The sequence below is a fragment of the Leucoraja erinacea genome, chromosome 15, assembly GCF_028641065.1.
Source record: "Leucoraja erinacea ecotype New England chromosome 15, Leri_hhj_1, whole genome shotgun sequence".
NCBI lineage: Eukaryota > Metazoa > Chordata > Chondrichthyes > Rajiformes > Rajidae > Leucoraja > Leucoraja erinaceus.
This window is the reverse complement of record NC_073391.1, coordinates 5,139,342-5,160,666: the sequence shown is the minus strand read 5'-3', so window position 1 is coordinate 5,160,666 and position 21,325 is coordinate 5,139,342. Positions and strand designations below refer to the sequence as shown.

At 41.0% G+C, this 21,325-nt stretch overlaps 1 protein-coding gene across 1 annotated transcript in view; it reads left to right on the top strand.

Annotated features, from left to right (window-relative positions):
* blnk (B cell linker) overlaps positions 1 to 21,325 on the top strand; it is a 200,246-nt gene that overhangs the window by 162,876 nt on the left and 16,045 nt on the right. Inside the window, exons 13-20 of the mRNA XM_055646632.1 lie at positions 982 to 1,007; positions 1,699 to 1,721; positions 8,419 to 8,520; positions 10,658 to 10,700; positions 14,477 to 14,522; positions 16,049 to 16,115; positions 19,336 to 19,366; positions 20,405 to 20,441. Of these exons, the coding sequence (XP_055502607.1) occupies positions 982 to 1,007; positions 1,699 to 1,721; positions 8,419 to 8,520; positions 10,658 to 10,700; positions 14,477 to 14,522; positions 16,049 to 16,115; positions 19,336 to 19,366; positions 20,405 to 20,441 (375 nt within the window). The remainder of the gene's footprint in view (positions 1 to 981; positions 1,008 to 1,698; positions 1,722 to 8,418; positions 8,521 to 10,657; positions 10,701 to 14,476; positions 14,523 to 16,048; positions 16,116 to 19,335; positions 19,367 to 20,404; positions 20,442 to 21,325) is intronic.

Sequence of the window (21,325 nt, the reverse complement as noted above, 5' to 3'; positions counted from 1 at the left end):
GTATGGATCCCCCTCAATCTCGGATGTATTGGTCCACAGCACTGCACCACATTCATTCAAAACAAGGGCAATAGGCCCGGAATTCTCATCAATATCAATTTAGTTTTTAGTTTTAGTTTGAGATACAGCGCGGAAACAGGCCCTTCGGCCCACCGGTTCCGCGCCGAATATTTGAGAATATTTATTCTCAAAAACTTACAAAGAAAACAATATGCAATTTAAAATTCACAATTCAAAGAGCATCTATTTTTTCTAAAAAAAAGTATATTCTTTAGCTTAATCAGTGTGAGTTGCTACAAACTGGAATTGAGTTTAGTTTAATTTAGATATACAACACGGGAACAGGCCTTTCGGCCCATCGAATCCGCACTGGCCAGAAATCCCCCACATTAACACTACCCTACACACACTAGGGTCAATGTACATTTGTACCAAGCCAATTAACCAACAAACCTGTACGTCTTTGGAGTGTGGGAGGAAAACGAAAATCTCAGAGAAAACCCACGCAGGTCACGGGGAGAACGTACAAACTCCGTACAGACAGCATCCGTCGTCAGGATTGAACTCGGGTCTCTGGCGCTGCAAGCGCTGTAAGGCACCAACTCTACCGCTGTGCCACCGTGCCGCCCAAATTTGAATTGGGAAAGACACGGAATGCTTGAGTAGTTCAGAGGGTCAGGCAGTATCTCAGTAGAACATGGAAATAGATCATTTCAGGTCTGAAGAAGGGTCCCAACCCAAAATGCTGCCTATCCACACTTTCCTGAGATGCCGGCTGACCCGCTGACCTACTCCAGCACTTTGTGTCTTTTTTAGACCAGCATCTGCAGTTCCCTGTTTCTATATTTGAATTGGGGAGCTTGACACATACATGCAAATCAATTTGCTGTTAAACAAACATGAACCTTGTGTCAATTTTGGGAAACTTCTCAACATATTAGCTGTGTTTTCATCTTATTAATACATGTCCTCCTCTCACAGATGTGTACGAAGTTCCTGATGAATTGGTAAGTTTCTGATGTTAATTTCAATGATTTGTGAAATTTATACAAGTATTTATACAAATTTATACAAATGTGGCCATAATATATCAGAAAAAGCTTCTGAAATTTCAGGATAGGGTTTACCTTATTTCACCTGAAAAGAATAATGTAAATCAGATGGGGTTAGCAAATAAATAGCTCTCCCCTCATTTCCATATACCGGCTTCCTTTCCTTACACTCTCGGTCCTGATACATGGTCTTCGTCTAAAACTATGTCCATTAAGGTCATAAGTGATAGGAGCAGAATTAGGCCATTCGGCCCATCAAGCCTACTCTGCTATTCAATCATGGCTGATCTATCTCTCCCTCCTAACCCCATTCTCCTGCCTTTTCCCTGTCACCCCTGACACTAGTACTAATCAGCTGCTGCTTGACCCTCTGAATTCTTCCAGGAGTTTATTTATTGGCCTGAAGCATTAGTTCTGATTCTGTCTCCAACATATGTTGCCGGATATACAGAGTATATCCTGAATTTACTGTATTATTTCAGATTTTAAGTGCCTGCAGCATGGTGCTTTTCTCCTTGATCATTATATTGGTTCACACATTGATTGTAACTAAAGGTGTGTTTTGTAACATGAGTGTACAATGCAGTAATTCTCCAATCACTTTCCAAAATCTGATGTAACCTGGTATTTGTTCTTTTGTCCTTAGGAGCCTTCACCACCAATGTTCAGGTACATCACAATTAAAAGCGAATGTGAGAGACGTTACAGAGTTTGATGAATTTATCTTTTAACTTTGTTTTTGATTAGACACAAATAAGCAATTTACAAGGTGATCCATTCATCCACAACAAATCAATTTTCTTCAGGTTTCCGAGCAGGAATCTGGCAATCCCCCCAGATCCTTTATGGCATAATCGCGCAGCAGTAGAGTTGCTGCCTCACAGTGGCTGAGACCCAGGATCGATCCTGACCTCGGGTGCTGTCTGTGTGGAGTTTGTACGTCCTCCCTGTGAGCGTGTGGATTTGCTCTCGTCACTCCAGTTGTAAGTTGCAGAAGTGAGATAACACAGTGTAAGTTGCAGAAGTGAGATAACACAGAACTAGTGTAGATAAGCTTTTCCCTTTGAGAATAGGGAAGATTCAAACAAGAGGACCTGACTTCAGAATTAAGGGACAGAAGTTTAGGGGTAATATGAGGGGGAACTTCTTTACTCAGAGAGTGGTGGCGGTGTGGAATGAGCTTCCAGTGGAAGTGGTGGAGGCAGGTTCATTGGTATCATTTAAAAATAAATTGGATAGGCATATGGATGAGATGGGAATGGAGGGTTATGGTATGAGTGCAGGCAGGTGGGACTAAGGTGAAAAAAAATTTGTTCGGCACGGACTTGTAGGGCCGAGATGGCCTGTTTCCGTGCTGTAATTGTTATATGGTTATATGGTTAGTGTATGGGTGACCAATGGTGAGCGTGGACTTGGTGGGCCGAAGGGCCTGTTTCGACTCTATATCAGAAACCAAAGCTTGACTTTAGTTAGATCTATGCTGGATCTACTGGTCTTGTTACTGCCAGAGTTCCAGTGTCCAGAGAGCCCAAGCCCAGACCAAATACAGTGCATGATGACAACATCCTCAGTCATACATGGGACAATATTTGAGGCTGTTGGGGATTTTGACACAAACAATATTAACAAACAAATTTTTAACAGAAACTGGGTGACATGAGTTTTATCCTGGAGATAGCCCGTAGGAAAGACCTCAGAAATGTAATGGATGTTATTAAATTCATTTAGTGTTCAACTTTTACTTTTTAACATCTGTTTCTGGACAATCTTTCTGAATCTTTGCATGTAAAGAACACAAATAATGTATCTGCACAATGATAGAGAGAAGATAGACCATCTCTCAGTCTGAAGAAGGGTCTCAACCCAAAACATCACCCATTCCTTCTATCCAGAGATACTCCCTATCCCACTGTTACTCCAGCATTTTGTGTCTATCTTTGGTTTAAAACAGCATCTGCAGTTTCTCCCTGCACATTATCTGCACAATGAATTGGAGGAGTTACTCTCTATGTTATTAACGGAGAGGAATTAGCCAGCATTTTATATAGAGTCATAGAGTGATAAGAGTGTGGAAACAGGCCCTTCGGCCCAACTTGCCCACACAATGTCTCAGCTACACTTGTCCCACTTGCCAGCGCTTGGTCCATATCACTCCAAACCTGTCCTATCCATGTACCTGTCTAACTGTTTCTGATAGTCCCAGCGTCAACTACCTCCTCTGGCAGCTTGTTCCATACACCCACCACCCTTTGTGATGAAAAGGTTACCCCTCGGATTCCCATTAATTCTTTTCCTCTTCACCATGAACCTATGTCCTCTGGTCCTCGATTCCCCTGCTCTGGGCAACAGACTCTGTGCATCTACCCGATCTATTCCTCTCATGATTTTATACACCTCTATAAGAGTCCCCCTCATCCTCCTGCACTCCATGGAACAGAGACCCAGTCTACTCAACCTCTCCCTATAGCTCACACCCTCTAGTCCTCGTAAATATTTTCTGAACCCTTTCAAACTTGACAATATCTTTCCTATAACATGGTATCCTGAACTGAACACAATATTCTAAATGTGGCCTCACCAATGTCTTATAAAACTGCCACACAACCTTCCAACTTCTATACTCAATACTCTGACCCATGAAGGCCAGAGTGCCAAAAGCCTTTTTGACCACCTTATCTACCTGCGACTCAACCTTCAAGGAACCATGCACCTGTACTCCTAGATCCCTCTGCTCTACAACACTATCCAAATGCCTACCATTTACTGTGTAGGTCCTGCCCTTGTTCGAAGTCCCAAAATGCAACACCTCACACTTTTCTGTATTAAATTCCATCAACCATTCCCCAGCCCACCTGGCCAATCGATCCAGATCCTGCTGTAATCTTTCTCAGTCTGGAAAACCACTCACTGTGGGATCATCAGCAAACTTGCTAATCTTGCCCTATATGGTTTCATCCAAATCATTGATGTAGATGACAAACAGTAACAGGCCCGGCATCGAACTCTGAGGCACACCACTAGTCACAGGCATCCAGTCCGAGAAGCAACCTTCCACCATCACCCTCTGCTTCCTTCCATGGAGCCAATGTGCTATCCATTCAGCTATCTCTCCTTGGATCCCATGCAATCTAATCTTCCAGAGCAGCCTACCATGCAGAACCTTGTTGAATGCCTTACTGAAATCCACGTACACAAAATTGATCGCGTCTTCAAAAAAATCAATCAGATTTGTGAGACACGTCCTCCCATGTATAAAACCATGCTGACTATCCCTAAACAGCCCTTGCCCATCCAAATGCCTGTATAACCTATCCCTCAGAATACTCTCTTGTAACTTTCCAACTACAGATGTTAAGCTCACTGACCTATAGTTCCCAGCATTTTCCCTACAGCCCATTTGCCACCCTCCAGTCTTCCGGCACCTCTCCTGTATTAAGGACGACTCATAAATTTCAACCAAGGCTCCCGCAATTTCCTCTCTAGTTACCTGCAATGTCCTTGGATATATCTGATCAGGCCCTGGACATTTGTCTACCTTCATACACAACAGTACCTTCAGCACTTCTTCGACGGTAACACTGGCTGCTCTCAAGACAATACCATTGACTGCCGCAAGTTCCTCCATCCTACTGTCTTTCTCCTCGGTAAATACAGAAGAGAAATACTCATTGAGGACCTTGCCCATCTCCTGTGGCTCCACACAGAGGTGACCACTTTTATCCCTGAGAGGTCCCACTCTCTCTCTAGTAACCCTTTTCCCACATGTATTTATAAAATCTTTTGGGATTGTCCTTAATGCTACCTTCCAGAGCTATCTCCTGGTCCCTTTTTGCCCTTCTGATCTCTTTTTTTATCAGTTTACTCCTCAGCTCCCAAATCTCCTCCAGGGGTGCACTTGATCCCAGCTGCCTATACCTGTCCCATGCATCCTTCTTGTTTTTGACCAACACCTCAATCTCCCTCATCAGCCAAGCTTCCTTACATTTGCCTGCTTTGCCCTTCACTCTAACAGGGAAGTACATATCCTGAGCTTTCGTCAGTACATTTTTTAAAACATCCCACTTGGCCGATGTTCCTTTCCCCTCAAATAACCTATTCCAGTCAACTTGAGCGAAACCTTCTCTCATACACCTCAAAGTTGACCTTACCCTAGTTGAGCATTTTAACATGTGGACCCTCTCCGTCCCTATCCATAACTATCTTAAACCTAATCGAACTGCGGTCACTGGTCCCAAAAAGCTCCTCCACAAACATTTCATTAACTTGCACTTCCCAATTTCTCAACACTAGATCCAGCATTGCCCTTGCACATGTGGGGGCCTCCACATACTGCTTCAGAAAACTCTCCTGAACACCTTTGAGAAATTGCACCCCATTTAAACCCTTCCCACTATGGTTTTCCCAGTCTATATTGGGAAAGTTAAAATCCCCTACTACAACAACCTTATTTGACCTGGCACATTTCATAACGTTTATAGAAACACAGAAAATGGGAGCAGGAGGAGGCCATTCGGGCCTTCAAGCCAGCACCGCCATTCATTGTGATCATGGCTGATCATCCCAAATCAATAACCTGTGCCTGCCTTCTCCCCTTATCCCTTGATTCCACTAGCCACTAGAGCTCTATCTAACGTTCTCTTAATTCCATCCAGTGATTATGAAAGAGAGAGTTAAAGGTTAAATATTAACAATGTTGTGCTGGCTCTGTCAGCCAGCTTACAAACTCATATTTTAGGTATTGCTGCTAATTAAATTAATCAAGAATTCAACAGATATTAATTGGAGGAAAAATTAATTTGAACGTATTAATGTAAATCGCATAACTCAAATCATAAATCAAATGAACTGCACAGTGATAAATATGTTTATCGTGACAGTGCTGTCTTTTTTTTATCATCCAGTTGTATTCCACATGATTTGGGGTCTCTCCCAAATATAACAAATTACAATGTCAGTCCTGTAATGTTGTCATTTTCTTTTTGCTACTTTGTATAAGAGCGCCCCCAAGTGGCCACCTTAAAGATTTTCATCCACAATCATCAACATTTTATACTGACCATTTCTAACCAAGTTCAAGTTCAAGTGAGTTTATTGTCATGTGTCCCTGTATAGGACAATGAAATTCTTGCTTTGCTTAAGCATACAGAAAAATAGTAGGCATTTACTACAAAACAGATAAATGTGTCCATATACCATGATATAAATATATACACACATGAATAAATAAACCAATGATATGATCTGAGATATAACATTTTACTGTAACTGTTATTTTATATATATATATATATATATATATATATATATATTGGATTTGAAATTCTCCACATCCTGGAAATAGAGAGAGGCTTGCTTGTTTTCAAAACCATTTGATTTACAATCACGCAATTTCAAATTGGACAAAGAATAGAATATCTTGTCAGAATATTGCAAGAAATAGCATGGCAGGCATAGTTGCTTCATTAGTTTTAAGTTTTTTAGTTTAGAGATACAGTGCGGAAACAAGCCCTTCGATCCACGAGTCTGCGCCGGCCAGCAATCCCCACACATTATTTTACACTTATTACTGGCCAATTAACCTGTCTCTTGGAGTGTGGGAGGAAACCGAAGATCTCGGAGAAAACCCACGCAGGTCACGGGGAGAACGTACAAACTCCACACAGACAGCACCCGTAGTCCAGATCGTATCCAGGTCTCCAGCGCCATAAAGCAGCAACTCTACCGCTGCGCCATCGTGCTGCCTTAGTTTACAATGGAGACTTTTTTAGGATGTTGATTATAATAACCATGCACCCACCTAGAGTCTTGCATTGGAGCAGTGAGGAGACATCCACAACCATAGCGATGATGGCAATGTCAGTCCTTTTCAAAGGCTTTTCATCTTCTCTCAGCCAACGTCCACAAGTGACAGAGACTGCCTCAGATCCTCACCTTGATCAGAATATCATAAACACACTTCAAGGACATGGAACATAATTGTTTTATTCATCCTCCATTCCTTTACATCCTGGCAACATGTCCAAAATTCCCTCATCTGAAACACTCACAGTCATCTTCAGCTTTGGAATGACCCTTATCATGTCCATGTCCCCTGCGAGTGACAGTAGATGTCATCTTGCTAACATGGCTTCCTCCATCCAATCTCATTGGCTGCAACTGGGTTTCCATGGCTTCAAATGAACAGGCAATCATCAATGTAGAAAGGAACTGCAGATGCTGGTTTAAACCGAAGATAGACACAAAATGCTGGAGTAACTCAGCAGGACAGGCAGCATCTCTGGAGAGAAGGAATGGATGACGTTTCAGGTCGAGACGCTTCCCTTCATGTCAGCGTGTCATCTTTCTCCAACAAATTCCGTCTTTAAGCCATTTGATTTGCAACTTTGTACAACCTGATCCCGGATTTGATTCTGCAACTCAGCTCCATAGCTCTTGCATGCCTCTCCCCAAACCTCTGATCAGTCATGGGGAGAGGGACAGAGTTGTGTTGTGTTGGGGGACAGATGCTCATCTTGCACTTTCCCCAGCATTTCTCCAAATTGATCACCTTACAGCTTAAACGGCAGGAAAATGAAGCAGGAATGTTGCAAACGTCCACTCTCTTTTGGAGGATAATTTGCTTTTTGCCTGTCATCACTTTTTTGGAGAAATTTCCAAATGTCCTGGAATTCCATCCATTCTAAGAGCCACATTTCCTAAGCAGTGCTGAGGAATTCGACATTGCTCCTGGGAATCCTTACATGGGCTTGAGTCATATGCATCACCAACTACTTCATCAGATGCTTTCCGCCCAGTCCGCCTGGACCGACTTGATCTCCCGGTTGCCAAACACTTTACTTCCCCCTCCCATTCCCACACTGACCTTTCTGTCCTGGCCCTCCTCCATTGTCAGAGTGAGGCTAAACGTAAATTGGAGGAACAGCACCTCATATTTTGTTCAGGCAGCTTACACCTCAGTGGTATGAATATCCATTTCTCAAACTTCAAGTAACCCTTGCATCCTCTCTCTGTCCATCCCCCCTCCACCCAAGTTGTACCAGCTTCAAAGTCGTCTTGTTGAGTCTCATTGGCTGTAATTCATTTTCACCTGGCCCTCAGTTAATAGTCCGTTCCTTTATCATTGTTACTTTTTTGCATATCTTTCATTCATTTGTTCTGTATCTCTCTACATCATCGTCTGTATCTCTCGTTTCCCTATCCCCTGACTCTCAGTCTGAAGAAGGGTCCTGGCCTGAAAAGTCACATATTCCTTCTCTCCAAAGATGCTGTCTGACCCGCTGAGTTACTCCAGCTTTTGGTGTTTATTCTCTCCACTTATATTTATCTTAAAATTCTAATCAGACAAATGTTTTTCTTCTGTTTGAAGACCTAAGCCACAACTTCCGAAACCTGGGTCTTCAGGAACAGGGAGTCCACCTTTCCTTGCTCGCTTTCTTCCCAAAGTGGCCATTACGCCAGAAGCACTCAGGTACTATTTTTGTGAATACTTTGTTTGCATAAATACTCAGATGGCTTTTGTGGGAAACAGCAATGCGTCAGTTGACAATAAATAGCGTGCAACTTTAAGGAACAAATGAATCATAAACAATACACAAACAGGAAGTTAGCAGAAGGAATGCCAAAGACATTCAGATTTGTAGAAAGAACAGGTGTAGAAATAAATTGAAAAGCCTGCAACCGAACTTAACAAATTGCCAGGTAGATGCGGGGAATGGTGTGGGCGGGAGGGAGTTTCATGCTGTGTATCAACGTTAATAGTGGGACAGAGGTGGAAGAGGAGGGGAGCAAACTGAACATTACGATGTGCTGAGCTAAGTACATCTGCACAGGATACAGAATGGGTTGATCAGTAAAGGGCCAGATGACCATCCCTTAGGTCGTCTTGTGTTTTTAGCCATGGACCAAAGCAGCATGCAAATGAGCCCTTTATCAATGATGTCCAAGTTTCTTAACCGAGCTAGGCCTACTTGTCTGTGTAATGCCCTTATCCCTCCAAACCTTTCCTATCCATGTACCTCTCCAAGTATCTTTTAAATGTTATTGTATTTGCTTCCACCATTTCTTCTGACAGCTCATTCCATGTACGCACCACCCGATGTGTGCAAAAGCTATTCTTCGAGTCCCTTTTAAATCGTTCCCCTCTAACCTTAGACCTATGGCCTCCAATACCCCAGGGAAAAAGACTGTGTTTACTTGCCTTATCTATGGTCCTCTATAAGGTCACCCTTCAGCCTCCTACACTCCATGGGAACGTCCTAGTCTATCCAGCCTCTCCTTAAAATTGAAACCCTCAGATAAATCCTTTTTGCACTCTTTAAATGGAATAAGATTTCCAGAATTTCATGTTAAATTGGTTTCATTGAAAGTTAACATTGCTGATTGCCGTTCCAATTTTGATAAAATGAGTTGAAAGAATTTAACAAGGTTTGTTTTTTATAATGAGAAAAGTACGGTCATAAAAGGATTATAATATACAAAAAAAATATTGACCAATTTGGTCTTATACTTTATCCATAAATGCTGAACCATACTGAGCTGTTTCCAACGCACGTCACTAAGAAACAAGTCAAAAAACAAAAATCGTTGTTATTTTTTTCCTCCATGGTATCAGCTATTAATTTTATTCGATAGAGAACCCCGCCGTTTTAAACATTTTAAATCAAAAGACAAAAGAACTTTATATTATGTAGAAAATTCAAAAGGAAATGGTATTTTGAAATTGTGGTGAATTACAGTATATTGTCACTGTGAAAGAATGTTTGTTCTTTGTTTGATCTGCAAGTATCTGACAACACTGGATACTGATCATCAAAAACTGTCCCATATCCAGCATATGGCTTCAGACATGAAAAAATCACAAAACGTCAGCCTCAGCAGCTAACTTTATTACCCCCTGATCTTAATCTTAATCTTTTATGAACAGCACCTCGTATTTCGCTTGAGTAGTCTACACCACAAACATTGACTTCTCTAACTTCAGATAGCCCTTGCTTTCTCTCTCCCTCCCCTTCCCCTTCCCAGTTCTCCCATCAGTCTTACTGTCTCCGCCTACATTCTATCTTTGTCCTGCCCCCTCCCCTGACATTAGTCTGAAGAAGGGTCTCGACCCGAAACGTCGTCCATTCCTTCTCTCCAGAGATGCTGCCTCACCCGCTGAGTTACTCCAGCATTTTGTGTCTACCTTCAATCTTAACCAAGTGGGACTGTCTAGGACTAGAGGTCATAGCCTCAGAATAAAAGGACGTACTTTCAGAAAGGAGATGAGGAGGAATTTCTTCAGTCAGAGGGTGGTGAATCTGTGGAATTCATTGCCACAGATGGCTGTGGAGGACAAGTCTATGGAAATGTTTAAGGCGGAGGTTGACAGATTTTTGATTTGTATGAGTGTCGGGGGTTATGGGGAGAAGGCGGGACAATTGATGTTGAGAGAATAAGATAGATCAGCCAGGTTGAATGGCGGAGTAGACTTGATGGGCCGAATGGCCCAATTCTGCTGCTATCATTTATTAACTCATCCTTCTATCACCTTAAACATTGATTGCAGGGCAGGTTGTCAAAACATTAACACTGCAGATTTGTTCGTCAACATATATTTTTTTTTCCAGAAAAGAGCCACCACCGAACCGAAAATTTCCCGCTTTGAAAACTGTAAGTTTCAAAGTTTAAGAAAAAAATTATTTCATCTTCCCCTCTGGAGCAGCTTTAAAATGGAAGCAGGATAAAGCTTGAGTGGTTACCCAGACTGAAGTAGAAGATGATGCAATGCTGTTGAACAATAGTGTGATCATAAAGCACACAAAATCTCATTCCCTATCTCAATGCAGATCCATATAAAATTCTTAATTATAATCATAGTATCATAGTATCATGTGCAAGTCCACTCTGCCCAGCTGTTTCATGCTGATCTTGGCTAATCCCACTTGCCTTCAACAAGTCTCTACCCCTCTGGGCCATTTGTATCTAATTACCTCATCAAATGCCTTTTTAACATTGTGATCATATTTACCTCCATAATTTCTCTGGCAGCACATTCCAGAAAACCACCAGCATCTGTATGAGAAACCTCCCCCAAATCTCCCTTACATTTCTCCCTTTTCATATTATATTTTGTATTTATTGTTGAATTTGTCATACAATACAATACAATAGAACTTTATTTATCCCAGGTGAGAAAATAATAATTGCTTCATGTATACTATCTATTCTATGAGTTTGATGTGAACAAGGACTTGGTCCTGGGGTGGCACAATGCATAGTGGTAGTTGTTGCTGCCTAACAGCGCCAGAGTCCTGGTTTCATCCGGACTACGAGTGCTGTCTGTTTGTATCAGATTCAGATTCAGATTCAATTTAATTGTCATTGTCAGTGTACAGTACAGAGACAACGAAATGCATTTAGCATCTCCCTTGAAGAGCGACATAGCAAACGATTTGAATTTAAAAAAATAATATGTCTCATATGTATGTCTCCCTGTCTTGTATGTCTCCCTGTGACCGTGTGGGTTTTCTCTGGGTGCCCCAGTTTCCTGCAACACTCCAGGTTTGTTGGTTAAATTGTAAATTGTCCCTAATGCTTAGATTAGAGCTGGTGTTCGGGCTGATCGCTGGTCGGCACATACTCCATGGGCCGAAGAGTCTGCTTATGCGCTGTATCTCTAAACGCTATAATCTAAAGACTTTCATTGCACCCTGGTGTATATGTCAATAAACTAATATGGAATTTAAATCTGAAAACTGTTCCCTCTAGTTCTAAACTGGGAAAAAAATTCTGACCATCTTTCCATCTATGTCCTTCATAATTTGATAATCCTCTAAGGTTACCCTACTTGGTACATTCCATTGAGAATAAACCCAGCCTATGTAATCTCTCTTTACATCTATACCACTGTGCATATTAATGGAATTAAGCAGAAACTCAGATTAAATGAGTCAACATTCATATTGCAGGACCGCCTTTTATTCATTATCATCCCACCATTATGTCTTTAGTACATTATATGCCCACCACGATTCTTTATCAAATCTTTGTCATGATTTGGCATCGAATTGACCAGATTCTGTCAGTTTCTGAGGGTCCTTTCATCTTGATACCACGGTTGAATTATGGCCTCAATGAACTTCTGTCTTGTGCCACAGTCCTTTCATTTCAGTCTCCCCCTGACAATTGACCACATATTCTCAATTGGATTCTGGTCAGGCCAGTTGCCAGGCAAGTCCATAAACTTATCCCTTTTTGCTGGAAAAAAAGTGTCACCGTCTTCGATGTGTGGCATGGTGCAAGGTCTTGCTGGAATATCCCAGATACATCTGGAAACGTTGAATTCCCAATCATGTATCTCTACACTCTACACCATAAATGGCTCGATTGTAATCATGTATTGTCTTTTCGCTGACTGGTTAGCACGCAACAAAAACTTTTCACTGTACATCGGTACACGTGACAATAAACTAATCTAAAGTCTGAAGAAGGATTTCGACCCGAAACGTCACCCATTCCTTCTCTCCAGAGATGCTGCCTGTCCTGCTGAGTTACTCCAGTATTTTGTGTCTATCTCAAGTCTTTGCCATCTCCAGTACCACTCCTCTCCAATACATCGATACATTGTAGCAATCCCATCATTCTGCAACAAGGTGCAGTGGATCAACACCATAATAGCTGGAACAACCCCAGAACATCATCTTTCCAGAGTGTTTGACAAACTGGTCAACGTGGCATTTTCTTACCAGCTCTCTAAATTATCTCGAACATGTTGGCCTTGAACCAGGAAATGGTTTACGTCACTGAATAACATCTTTCACCAGCCCTCATTTGTCCAATCTTTATATTTTAAGGTCCACTGGTATTGTTTTTCGCTTCAACGCAGCAGTTAGAAGTTGATTTTCCACAAATCTTCTGGCTATACGACTGTCTTCAGTAAGGCATCAGCATACGGTGCTGGAGCTTATTGAGGCTCCTGCTGCCTCCAAATCGTTATTCAGGGCATCTCTTATTTTCCTGGGACACTTCCGATTCAGCAAGGCCTCAACTCATCTCATGGAGGAGTTGTCCATTTGCAGCCGCAACCTGCCAGTCCTCTTGGGTGTTAGTGATCTGGTTTTGAACCCTTGCCTAACAATTCTGGATACAGAAGCTGGGCTCAAACCTTCCAACTTTGTCATCTCTCGTGTGATTTCAAGCAATGTTGAGGCAAGGTTATGATCTTTGTTCGCCTCCTTGCAGTGATATCCATTTTGTGAATTGCTTGAAATCCATGTTGTGAATTTTTACACTACACTGGGCTGATTCAATATTGTATCATGCATCCAACTAGCGGGAGATTTCACAGAAATCCCTGGACATGAATACCTGCAGAACGGAAAATGACCAGCAGAACTTTTTTCAGAGAGATTTATAGGGTTTCAGAAAAATATAAGAATAAATGGTGGACATGGAAACTCATCATATGAAAAAATAGCAAAAATCAGCCTGTGATTAAATAAATTTGCACAAGAATGGACAACCCTCAATTGTAGGCAACATCCTGATGAGTGAATTCTGCATTCTCCCTGTGGTCACCTATACTCAATAAACCAGATCATTGATTCTATATTGGTCAGATAATCAATATAGAAGAGGGGAGTATATTGAAGGGGAAAAATGGTGCTAGATGTAGCTTAATTTTTAATTGACGTGTACAGACAGCTTTTTTATTTGCAAAAACCACTAAAATCATGCTATGGATTTGTAACTTCTGCATACAAACGTTTTTCATAAGGTCCGTGGTCGAGACACCTCTTATGTCTGAAGAAGGGTCTAGACCCGAAACTACACCTATTCCTTTTCTCCAGAGATGCTGCCTGATCTGCTGAGTTAATCCAGCATTTGTGTCTATCTTCGGTTTAAACCAGCATCTGCAGTTTCATCCTACACACGTGACAGAATGAAACAGCTTTAATCCTGGTAAAAACTGACATCAAATCAGTATCCAGGGGTAAATAGTCCAAAGACTGCAATCACACAATAGACAATAGGCGCAGGAGTAGGCTATTTGGCCCTTCAAGCCCGCACCGCCATTCATTGTGATCATGGGCCAAATGGCCTCCCCCTGCACCTATTTTCTATCATTACCCTCTGCCTCCTATTGTCAAACCAATTTTGGATCCAGTTTGCAAATACACCTTGAATACCTCATGCCTTCTGGATCTTACCATGTCTAAAGCCATATTGAAGTCTATGTAAACCATGTCTACCATGTTACCTTCTGAAATGATTTGCATTATTTTCATTACCTGCAAATATTGATTAAGAAAGTAAATAACACCATATTCCATTTTTTATTTGATCTTTGCGGAAACAATTAGTAACCTTTAGAAAACAGCAAAATCATTTTATTTACATTAAAATATCTGAACGAAAATAAAAATGGCCACCTGATATTTTAACAGGAGGATGACAACGAAGATGAATATGAAGTTTGTGACCATGAGCCAGGTCAGTAATCATTTTTTTTGTAATTTACTTACCATTGCCAATTTACATACCTTCGCCTGTTTTAAATATTTTTAAATTCTGTAATGAACGTCTGAAAAACCACACTGAGCTTATCTGTAAGTGCAGGTTACTTAAAATGAAGCTTCATTTATGAAGTATCAGGGTGATACACAGTAAGATATATCTTGACTGAACTTGCAGAGAAAGAAACCAACTGAAAATAAATATGAATAAATTCAATAAAATGCATAAGGCAGTTTATGATATTTTATGTATTGTAGTGACATGTCATGTCAATGAAGTGCAATGCAAAGATGATTATAAAATAGATTAATGAACACATTTGTTCTTTTATTACATGTTTTCCTACAATGAGAAGTCATGGACTCATTTCAAAAGTTTGCCACACCACATTCACCCCATTTTAAAAACTAATGCATGAGAGGAAAAGGGGATTCTGGCCAAAAAGAATGCTGAAATGTTTGGAATTCTCCAACCTAATTCTTTACTCTCATAGGACACATTTCCTGTTCATACACATTTTTGAATCATTCTTCAAAGATTATTTTACTTATTAATAGCAGTAAAGTAGTCATGACTTTTTAAACAATATATTAAATAAAGAAAAATACTTATGGCATTTTTCGCATCAGATTAAATGTACTTATTCTTCAGCCCAGAACATATCATGAAACATTCATTTAGCTGGACTTTAATGATGTACCCAGAAAGGTTTGGTGAAGATTCTGAGGCAACGTGAGATTGGATTACTCAATCACACTCATCGTGTTGCCAACATCAAAATACTCCGTTTCAGTAGGAAACGTTCATGCTCATCAACTTTAACTTAGACTTTTGCAAAAAGATAACCAGTTCAGCTTTTAAATAAATTTACAATATTGCTTCCAATATCATTCATATATTAATAATTAATACATCTATTTTCTCGTGCTGCTGGGCGACTCCGAGAAAGTGCATTTTTATTTTACTGGAATCAGTCATTTGTCTCTTTTCACTCGTCTTGAGCAGATGGTTTACTGCAAGGAGGGCTAGAAGCAGTAATGTTTAAAAAAAGACAGGCATGGTTTTCTATTGTGACCCTCGGTCCCCATGCAACCAGGCTGGGTCCTGAGGACTATCATTAAGATTAATTAGTGGAGAATAAATGTTTTCAGCTACATTGTGTGGGATGATACTGTTTCCCCTGTTGATGGTTAGATCCAAAGCAGGCAGGCAACAACGCTTTGGAAAAGCTGAATATCATTTTGTTTAGGGTTATTCCCACTAGCTAATATTGAGGTGGCAATAAAATATTCAGGAGTTGTACAGATGGCTTTGGAATCAGGGTGTACAGGGGAACGTGTACATTTGAACTAAATTAAGAGATTCATGCTTTACTGATCGCATGCATCCCTTAAAAACATTATCACACCGAGAAACTTTTATCTATTTAATCATTAGATCCCGAATAGCGAAGAATACATTTTAGGTATTACTATTCCTTTTGTTTTCCTGTTTGTTTCCAGGTGATTCCACAGAGGGTTCCAGGACCTTCAATGTACCAGAAATCCCAATACCACCACAAAGGGAACTGTGAGTTAACAGCATTTGAGTATCAGTTTGAATACCTAGATAAAATAGTTCTTTCTGCAGTCATACAAAAGCAAAGTGTGTATGCTGGAAATCTGAACTAAGAACCAAGATGCTGAAGTTACTCAGGGTATAATTCTGACATTTGGCCATTGGCCTAAATATTGTGTCGGAAGGAACTGCAGATGCTGGTTTAAACCGAAAATAGACACAAAAAGCTGGAGTAACTCCGCAGGACAGGCAGCATCTCTGGAGAGATGGAATGTGTGATGTTTCAGTCTGAAGAAGGGTCTCGACCCGAAACGCCACCTATTTCTTTTCTCCAGAGATGCCACTGACCCACTGAGTTACTCCAGCATGTCGTGTCTTTCTTCGACCTACTCATTGCATCCACACACGTTTAGTATTTCTAACCTTGATTGTATATTGTCCCAGGACCCCTACTGTAAAAAAGATTCCAATGTGGAACTGACACAGAAAATTATATGAAGAGTTCATATGAAAGGTCACTAGCCTGAAAGGTTAATTTTTTCTCTCTCCATAGACGCTGCCTGATCGGCCATGTACTTCCACACTTTTGATCTTTTATTCCTTTTACTTCTAAACTGCGGGCAAAATTAAAAATTTCAAGGAAGCACACAGAACTGCTAGCAAATTAAGATGTACTTATAAAATTAGACAACACTTTTTAAAGTTGTTGACATTATAAAAATCTGCACAACGCTGGGAATGTGAAACAAAACAGAAAATAGTGGGACAGGAAGTTTTGATAGAAAGAGAAACAGTTGTTCCGGGTCAAAACCCTTCATCAGAAGGGTGGTACGGTGGCGTTGTGGTAGAGCTACTGCCTCACAGCGCCAGGGACCCAGGTTCCATCCTGACTATGGGTGCTGTCTATGCGGAGTTTGTAAGTACCCGTGACCTGCGTGGGTTTTCTCTGCGATCTTTGGTTCGCCCGGCACTCCAAAGAGGAACAGGTTTGTAAGTTGATGACTTGGTATATTTATTGTATAATTATAAGGTGTGTAGGATAGTGTTAATGTGCGGGGATCGCTGGTGGCTTGCAACTCAGTGGGCCGAAGAAAAAAAAAACAAATTAGTTTTACTTTGCAGAAAAAATGGGGAAGAGATGAATAGGACTGGAAGGGTGAGGTTGATGAAGTCACCTGGTTGATGGATAAATTAGTGGAATTGGAGAAGTGATTGATCCCTTGGAAAACATTATCAGTAGCGGCCCTCAGCAATAACATGGCAGCCATCTAAAACTGTTCCCAATGAAGCTGATGGTGAGTGTTCGTACTGAAATACAAAACATGGCAGAATGCCGTCCATGCATTGTGCAAAACACCAACACAATGCAAAGCTGCACTCTTTGTGTTTTGAACCATTGTGTTGTTAACCTTACTGGAAGAGGCTCAAGGAAGCTAACAGTTGCTGATAACCCATCAACATTTTTTGACAGCCTTATATTCACTGGATTAGTTTGGGGCATTGAGTATAACAATGGTCAGGTCGGGGGGAGTTCCCCCCTCCACGGGTACCATGTAATCCCCCTGCTACCTGCTCCATTGTCGGATAGTTGGCGATACAAGACGTGTCTAAAAGCGGATGAGCTTCTAGCGAGCCAACAGCCATCCACACTTCAGTAGAAGTTGCGATCAATGTCGTACACAGCATTGTAAGGAATGATGATAAAGCACACACACCAAAATCCTACACTTCCAGCGGCGGAAGTCCGCAGAAACTGGAGGACAGAGATGTGTGGCGCGTCCATCACCGTTCCCATCGGAAATCAGCACCACTGCGTCGCTGATGTTTTCAACGATGATGAATGAATGAATGAAGTATAATAGTCAGGAAGTCATGATGCAGTTTTATAGGATGTGTTTGGCCATATTTGGGGCATTGTATGCAGTTCTGATCATCCCAATACAGGAAGGAAGTGGAGCAGACGAGGTCGCTCAGAATAATACCCAGATTAGTGGGTATTAGCTACAAGGAGATGTTGGACAGACTTGGATTGTCTTCTCTGATCAGCCAGTGTTTGATGGGAGATCCGATAGATGTACATAAAATTATGAGCCATAGATAGAGTGAACAGTCAGAACCTTTTCTTTATGATAGAAATATCAAATACAAGATGACATATTTTTAAGATGAGAGGGGCAAAGTTTAAAAGCAGTGTTTAGTTTAGAGAACAGGCCCTTCGGCCCACCAAGTCCGCACCAACCAGCGATCCCCGCACATTAACATTATCCTACACACTGGGAACAATTTACAATGACACCAAGCCAATTAACCTACAAACCTTTGAAGGAAACCGAAGATCTCAGAGAAAACCCGCGCAGGTCACGGGGAGAATGTACAAACTCCGCACAGACAGCACCCGTAGTCAGGATCGAACCCGGGTCTCCGGCGCAGTTAGGCAGTAGCTCTTTTTTTTCATAGTAGTTTTAGATTTCATAGATGGTGGTGGTGCCAGGATCGTGAGGCCATGGGGCCAGTAAAATACCTGGAGGCAGGTATTTTAGTGCATTTAAGAGACCTTTTGATAGACAAATGGATATGCAGGCAATTGTGGGATGTGCAAGCAGATAAGATAAAATGTCTGATGAAGGGTTTTGGCCCGAAACAGTGCCTATTTCTTTCGCTCCATAGATGCTGCCTCACCCGCTGAGTTTCTCCAGCATTTTTGTCTACCTGCAGGCAGATAAGAGTTGGGCTTGGCATCATGTTTGGCCCAGATAGTGAGGGTGGAAGGGTGTGTTTCTGTGCTGTATTATTCTGTTTTCTCCCTTCTATCTATTAAACGTATGCGATCTCACCATCTGCAAAGCTGACATCTCCAGCATTATATTCAAGAGATGGCACGCAAAAGCAAAAACAAGCAGTTTCCAAGATCCCACTCTAGAGAGAGATGTAAAGCCAATGATTTCAGCACGCTATCTTAAACATTGTCATAAGCAACTAATGCTCTCACATCCACAAGTTAAAACAAGGCAGGGAATTAAAGGTAGTCAAGGTGATGCTTCTGTTACTTGAGTGGTCTTGACCTATTGCAAACGAGATGCCACTCCTAGTTGGAACCACATCATCAGGTCAATCTGCTGATGTGGCCAGAATAATGTGTGTAAAATACAATGACAAATGAATAAATTAAAAAACAAGGTCAACGTAGAAACTATCTAGAAATTGGTTTCATGCCTTATCTTGTATTTTTCAGGAAACCAACAAACAGGCCACTCCCAAAGCCGGTAAGAAAAAATAAGTCATTAGTGCAGCTGTACATTAAATTCTGAAGTATTTAATTACATTAAAGTCATAATAGTCTCACAGTTCATTCTATTTACCTATCACACTCTGTGTGAAAAAGTTGCCCCTCATATTCCTATTAAATCTTTCCCTTCTTATCTGAAATCTATGACCTCTAGTTCTTGGTTCCCCTCTCCAGTGAAAAGTCTCTGCACAGTCACTTTTGTGTTTACATATTCTGTTATGCTGCAACAAATAAGAATGTAATTGTTCTATCCGGGACACATGACAATAAAACACTTGACTCTTGACTCTACTCCCTCATGATTCTATACAACTCACCCCTCAGCCTCCTGCTCTCCAAAGAATAAAGAACCAGCCTACCCAATATCTCCTTGTAGCTCAGGCCCTCAGGTCCTGGCAACATCCTCATAAATGCACTCTGAATTTTCTTAATCGTCAAGTTTTTATATGTTTCTGAACACATGAGACATTCAGAGATATTTGATTCCCCACACTTTTGAAAGACAGCAAAGCTGGGATAGGCCTCTACCAATTGTCAAAGCTTTTAGGAATGCCTCAGGTTCTAGGCTTCAACACTGTGTCGCTGGGGATCCTGCTGTAGGGAGCATGTCGTTTCAGTTTCAGTTCAGTTTAGTTTATTGTCAAGTGTATCAAGGTGCAGTGAAAAGCTTTAGTTGCGTGCTATCCAGTCACCAGAAAGACAGTACATGATTACCATCAAGCCATTTACAATATATAGATATATGATAAGGCAATTAAAATTGTTTAGTGTAAGGTGTAGCCAGCAAAGTCCGATCAAGGATCGTCCGAGGGTCACCAAAGAGGTTGATAGTAGTTCAGTATTGCTCCCTGTAGGATTCCAATCACACTCTCTACAGTTTAACAACCAGTAGTATCCATTACAATTATTTAATCATGATTCACAACCTATCATTTTTTCCTGTAATTTGAACATTCCCTTTCCTTTCTCCTTCTGTTTTTTGATTTTACATTCATCTTTTTTTAATCTGATGCAGAGAATGCTGGATACAAGGGAGCAGTCACACACGGAAGGTAACATTGACTTTAACTATTTCAACACCACTTCCTACTGTAATCCGAGACTTTTAAAGATTTTCACTTCATTCAATTGTTTGAAATGTTTCTCATTAAATATGAAATTGAGTTCTGAGATTACATATTCTCAAAAAAAAAACAAGTGCTAAAATATTGAAAGCACATAATTAGGAATAATCACACACACATACAGTATTACTTCACAAAGAAAATATTCTGCCAATACCATGCTCAATCTTGGAATCTTTTCATATTTTCACTTAAATAAAATTCTCTGCGACAGGATATTGATACGTTGAGTGAGGAGGTAAAAACTTGGTAAATTGAATTTAATGTGGAAAAGTGTAACTTTGGTAAAGGGAAATTATCAACTGAATGCAGAAAGGTTGCAGATAAGTAAAATGCATTGGGACAGTCATAGAGTGATACAGTGTGGAAACAGGCCCTTCAGCCCTACATTCCCATATCAACCAACATGCTGCCCCTTTTATGCTGTCCCACCTGTCTGCATTTGGCCCATACCCCTCCAAACCTACCCTATTCGTGTGTCTGTCTAAATGTATCTTTAACGCTGCAATAGTACCTGCCGCAACTACCTCCCCCGGCAGCTCGATCCATATTCCCTCCATCCTTTGTGTGAAAAGGTCACTCCTCAGGTTTGCTATTAAATCTTTCTCCTCTCACCTTAAACCTGTGTCCCCAAGAATTTAGAATCTAGAATTGTTTATGCACTAATCTCTGAAACGTTAGCTTGTAGGTGCAGCTGGTGGTTAAGAAGGCACATTGTACACTGGCCATCGTTACAAGTGAATTCGAGATTAGAAATAGGGATGTATTGTTACAATTGTACAGGGTAATGGTGTGGTCACACCCAAATTTGG